This window comes from Oryzias melastigma, linkage group LG16 (genome assembly GCF_002922805.2).
Source record: "Oryzias melastigma strain HK-1 linkage group LG16, ASM292280v2, whole genome shotgun sequence".
Lineage (NCBI taxonomy): Eukaryota > Metazoa > Chordata > Actinopteri > Beloniformes > Adrianichthyidae > Oryzias > Oryzias melastigma.
This window is the reverse complement of record NC_050527.1, coordinates 37,641-43,640: the sequence shown is the minus strand read 5'-3', so window position 1 is coordinate 43,640 and position 6,000 is coordinate 37,641. Positions and strand designations below refer to the sequence as shown.

Sequence of the window (6,000 nt, the reverse complement as noted above, 5' to 3'; positions counted from 1 at the left end):
ATGGAGATAAAACCAACAAAATCTTCCATTTTGAAGAAAAAGTGAGTTTTTTAAAGGAATTTCTCAGGTGCCGCTCAGACCAGGCTAGCAGGGGCAGAAGGAAAGTATGTGGGCCGTGCAGCAGAGGCTTTTACTCTTAGAAGTTAAATGCGTTGGCTTTGGTGAGTGGAAATGAAAGGTCGGCCTTCATCAAAGTAAAACAAAGACTTTAAATATTCTTTGATAAACTTTGTTACATTTTTATTTTTTAAACATTGGGATCCTAAATGTGAACATCAGATACATAACATCAGAAAATACAACATTATCGAACACATGAGCACAGATTAAAAGACTAATGGTGAGTGACGATTCTCACGTTGTGGTTCGGGGTTTTTGGACGTTGAGGTAAGCAGAACATCAGCCGTGTGCGGCGCCGGATGATGGAGGTCGCTCTTCAACCACCGTGTTCCACTCGGCCTCCACAGATGTTTCAGCAGAAGCTCTAAATCTGTGATGTCGGATGCAGCAGGTGGATGTTTTTTTGGTGAAAAAAGCTTTTAAATGTTGAAAGAAAAACATGTTTTCACATTTTAAATGTAGGATTTTCAAAGTAAGAGTGCTCCTCATGTTTCTAACAGTCCAGAGGTACAGTGCTCATGAAGGAGGAGGGGGGGTCACATCAGTGTCTCTGTTTGACCATGAAGATTAGGAATGGAGTGCAGTAGTGGCAGGTAGCTTATAAATAGTTCAAAGATTCTCTTTATACTCCTCAGACTCCTTTGAGCAGAACCACGGTTGAGCCCGCCTCCATCTTCTGGGAGCAGCTGTCCACGTTTCTGGTGCCGTTGGTTCGCGGGCGGCGCAGGTTCAGAAAGCTGAAGCGGGTCTCCAGGCTGAAGCTCCTCTTAGTGCTGGAGGTCAGGATGTTGTTGTTGGCAGGTGGAGCGTTGTCCAGGACCCCCTCTGCACCCTCTGCTCTGTCGCCTGCAGCAGGACAGGAGGTCAGACCGTATTCAGATCTCAAATCTATCTAGTCCAGATGACCCCACGTTTAAGGTAAACAGGGAATCTACAGAAACTGTCAAACTATAATTACAACAGTGTGTTGGGGCCACCACAAAATAGGGAAAAAAAGCAAAAGTATAAGAACAAAGTCACAATATTATGAGAAAAAAGTCACAATTTTGAGAATGAAATCAAACAAAAAGTCTTAAAATTAGAAGAATTAAGTAAATAACGTTTTACATTTAAAAAGAAAAATATATATATAAATATATATATATATTTTTTTTTTACAAGAGTAAAGTTGTATAATAATGTATTTTGAGAAAAAAGTTGTACATTTCTGAGAGTCTATACAATTATGATAAAAAGTCTATTTTATGAGAAAAACATCTTACAATTGTGAGAAAAAAAGTCTATATTTTATGAGAAAAGTCTATATTTATATAAGTCTTACAATTATAAAAACGTCTATTTTGTGAGAAAAAAATTATGAGAAAAAAAGTATGAGAAAAAAAAGCTGCACATTTTTGAGCAAAAAAGGCTTAAAATTCTAAGAAAGAAAGTCTTGAGAAAAAAAGTTGTACAATTATGAGAAAAAAGTTATTTTAGGTGGAGAAAAAGGTTGTACTATTATAAGAAAAAAATACAACTATGAGAAAAACAGTTTTACAATTATGAGGAAAAAAAAAAATCAAGAAATTACGAGAATAAAATTGTACATTTATGCTCCTAAAAGTCGTAGTTTTAAGAGGGAAGTTGTGCTTTTCTTAAAGTAAAATTTTAGATTTTGAAATTACAACTTTATGCACAAGTGTAAAATTTACCCCTTTTTGGTCATAAATTTACAACATAATTCTCATAAAATATAACTTGTTTTCTTATAATTGCACAACTTTGTTCTGATAACATTTTTATATTTGTTTCTTATAATTTTTCAACTTTATTTTCAGATGTATTGTTATTTTTTATTGGTTTCCCTTCCTTGATACTCTATGGTATAAAACACAATAGTTAAGAGAAGAGAGGATTTTGAAAGTGGAGTCAAAATGAAAGAATAAATATTCTTCAAACTTTAGATTAGATGATGAAGACTTATCTCTCAGATGTGATCACTCATCCTTCCCAACATGATAACAGCCAATAAACAAAAGTGATCCCACCATTGAGGTATTTAGCGGGTCCACACATGCAGCTGTGATGAAGTGTGGCCTTTCTCAGCAACAGCTTATTTTCACTTCCACTAGATGTTCTCATTTTCATCAGCTAACTGGAATAAAAGTAAAAATCTAATGTTTCCTTTTGTTTCCTAAATGTCCTCCTAAAGCCAAAAGACTTTCATCCTAGTAATTAAATCCATGTGTGAATAACTGAACTGAACCAAGCAGCGAATCCCAAACCGGGTCAACCACTCCGTCAAACTGAAGGCAGTTTGTTGCTTTGAGAAGTTTGACTTACAGTCATGCGGTTCTGCATGTAAACTGTTTATTTCAAACGTGATCTTTAAGATAAAACAGAAACATTCAACTCTCTAATTGTTTTTAACACTGAATATTTATTAGATAACAGCTTAAAAAAATTGAGCAGGTTAAAGGAGCAAAACAAATTTTCTACTAAATGACTGAACGATGATAAGCTAAAGAGGTTTTTGAAGGAATTTAGAAGGAATGACGCAGAGAGCTGCACTCACTAAAGGGTTTAAGAGAACTGACTGAAGCTTGGAGTGCTCTCCGGGGTTTGCCGTCACTGTGAATAATAACACTGTTCTGTGCTGGAGCAGCTGCAGGAGCACCAAAACGCTGCCACCTGCCCAGAAGAGACTCTGAGAGGTCGTCCATCGTACTGCACACAGACAGACCCAGTTCAGGACGCCCCGCTGTGAAGGAGACTTCTAAATACACTAATATTTTAAGTCAAATTATTGCAAAACACTGTTCTTTTTCTCCTCTATTAGAAACCCAAACATCTGCAGAGCACCAATGTTGTTTGTCTAAGGTTTGACTGGAATCTAAGTAGTTTTAGTTCCTTTTGTTTGTTTTTAGAACAGAAAATGCGTCTTCAGGCACGCTTTTCCTCTTTAAACAAAACAACATTTTCTCATTTGCTCCAAATGTCAGAGGCAACAACTTTGCCTTTGTCTGATTCTGAGTCTTCAGTGAACGCCGCATCTGCACCGTTTCTAACCAGATTTCTGATTAAATGGGTAAACCTGGAAAACCGTGTCATCACCCACCTCTTTCCAGGTCACACTCGGGTGACGACGCCCCACTGCACGCGCTGCGGGGTCCCAGGACGGGCGAGATCAGGCCGAAGTCCGACAGAGACACGGTGCTGGGGAGGTCCAGGCTGCAGGGTCGAGACATGGGAGCCGGGGAGGACGAGGAGGAAGAGGAGGACGGTGTGGGCGATGGAGAGTCAGAGGACGACATGCAGGAGGAAGAGTAGGAGCTGACGAAAGGACAGGGGGACAGGAGCTCCTGAGGGCTGCTGGGAGATGAACCCACGCTGCTGGTGGAGCGAGTCTCGGAGTCTTCCTCCGATACGATGCTGCCTCCCCCACACGGGTCATCGTCAAAACACTCCGACGCCACTGCAGATGATGGAGGAAGAGGAGATATTAGGGACAAGAAGAAATCGGAATATTTTCAGGTCAGAGAAACATGATGTTCATGTCATGAAGTTTGGAAGATCCGCTTTCCCAAATTGGAGCACGTGAGCGCACGGCGAGCGTCTGGGGGGTTATTTTCAGCCTCACGTTTTCCCTTAACTTACAAATCAGGACGTGCTTAAAACAGACTGCTGTTACCATGGTTACACCACTCTTAGATGTTCCACAAACTAATGGGATGCACGAGTCTCTTCATGTGGACTCTTAGGCCTTCTGCAGAGTTTCTTCAAGTTCAATTTCAAAATTTTCAAGACCTTTGTCAATAATTAAGACCAACTTCTCAGTCCATTTCCAACCAAATACATTTTATTATTTTATTCCAATTTTATGATCAAAATTGTGGTTTCTTTGTGGTTTGTGCCGTGACGCTTTAGCGCTCTTTTAGTTTCATGTTGGCGGTGGGAATTCAGTGAATTGCTGTTCATTTAAACCATTTGATCAAAATAATTGTAGTCAAATTTTTTTATCTCTAGTTTAGGTTTCTTTATTTTAATGTGAAACAAAGTAGTTTGAAGGCACAATTTTTAAGGTATTATTTTCAAATTCATAAATTCAAGCTTTAAAGACTTTTTAAGAACCCGTGAGAATATTGCTCTGATTGGATTTTTTGAAAACAACCAGAAAAAACGATTGAGTCAGTTGTGCGCATCATTTACAAAATTTTAAAGGGCCTACATAATCCTAAATCAACCTTTTTTTAGCCCCCATTGCGTCTGTAGCCATATTTGGTTTTGTTTTTTTCTTTTTGTTCAGTTTCTGTATTTTATTTCTGTCAGAGTGGGACTTCTGTGTGTTCAAGGATCTTTGTGTGTCTGTTTATTTCTTTCAGGTGTGGTGCTGGAAAAGATGTGGGTCCTCCATCAGCTTGAGACAAATGGGAGCCACACCCTTTCCAGCAACAGGCGTGACGCACAAAGATCCACAAACACACAGAAGTCTCACTCTGACAGAAATAAAATACACAAAACACAGAACAAAAAGAAAAACAAAACAAAATCAAATACGGCCACAGCTGTAACACCCCCTTACCCAAAATAAAACTTATTCCCCTCACAAAAATGACACCAAAGCTCCATTCCTGCCGGCTCTAGGATGATGTCATGAAATGGGCGGTACCCACAAAGAGCTTGTAAGGCTTAAGCTCTTTCAGGTGAGTTTTTTGCACAAAGAAGGAATTTTTTACCCCCTCCAGTCATCATCTGGACTGTTTACCTTTGCCTACTCAGACTCAGATTTCTCACCGCTATAATTGTATTTGCAGAAGTCTTGTCACAGCTTCAACACTCAAGTCTCTAAAATTATCTTTAATTAAAAATGTTCTGTTTCTACCAGTGAACTTCCTTAAAGCAGACTTCCTGAAGCAGACAGCTAGCAACCAATGCTTCATCACTGTACTTTACTCACTGGAGATTCCGTCTGACTCCATCTTAAAGTTGGAAATGTCGTCTCCAGAGACGCTGTCGCGCTCCGCTCCGACTCCAGACCCCCGGGGGCCCATCACAGAGCTGCTGCGGCGACGCTCGTGGATCTCGTCCGATATGGTCTCCAGTTTTTTGAGGGCTGCCTTGTACTCGCCTTTGGCCTGAGACAGTTTGGCCTGCCGCTCGTCCACGATCTTCTTCAGGTTCTGAGGGACACGAGATGAAATGAGGATTGACCTGAACGCAGGTTTTTGTCGTCTTCAGTCAGTCACATGAAGGTATTTAGGTTGACTTCAACCGTGTTTAAGTTGAGTAATAAAACCCAACATGAAGAACCTTCAGAGGCTTCTGCAGTAAATACGTTTCCACTCACCTCTAGCTGCAGGTAATACTTTGCCTTCATCTCGAAGTAGGGCCTGTGAAGGAGGAAGAAGACGAGAAGTCAGGTGAGAGGAAGAGAACGGATCAGAGGGGGGAGAATGAACAGCAACCCAGAAAAACTGAGCAGCACCCACATCATCACCATGGCAACACGACAGACGAGAGTGAGCGGAGGAGCTTTTAGAGGACAAACGAGAGGGAGCGATTGAAAGATGGATCAGAATCAACAGGATCTGCTTTTGATTTGGACTCGAGCTGAACTGATGAAGGATTAGTGGGAATATTGTAAGCTGGATGCAGGAGCGTGAGGAGAGAGCTGACAGAAACTCAGTGACCACAGAGGTTAGATTTAGAAAGGAGGACGTGTTTGTGTGTTATCTAACAGCTGCGAAGTGCTGATGTTAGCACGTAAACACAACTACAATAAGCTTCTGTGCTGAGACGCTCCAAAACCACGTGAAACGAATGTTCAACTCATTTCTACGGTCACTTCTGACCCACATTAGAGACTAAAGAGGAAAAAGTCAAATGCAGTGATGGGAAATA

The 6,000-nt window shown here is 40.5% G+C and overlaps 1 protein-coding gene across 1 annotated transcript in view; it reads right to left on the bottom strand.

The window, feature by feature from the left end:
* Window positions 1-215: 215 nt before the first annotated feature.
* sh3bp5b (SH3-domain binding protein 5b (BTK-associated)) overlaps window positions 216-6,000 on the bottom strand; it is a 28,681-nt gene continuing 22,896 nt past the window's right edge. Inside the window, exons 6-9 of the mRNA XM_024267408.2 lie at window positions 5,447-5,489; window positions 5,057-5,279; window positions 3,218-3,574; window positions 216-966 (exon numbers count right to left, since the gene is read on the bottom strand). Of these exons, the coding sequence (XP_024123176.1) occupies window positions 752-966; window positions 3,218-3,574; window positions 5,057-5,279; window positions 5,447-5,489 (838 nt within the window). The 3' untranslated portion in view covers window positions 216-751. The remainder of the gene's footprint in view (window positions 967-3,217; window positions 3,575-5,056; window positions 5,280-5,446; window positions 5,490-6,000) is intronic.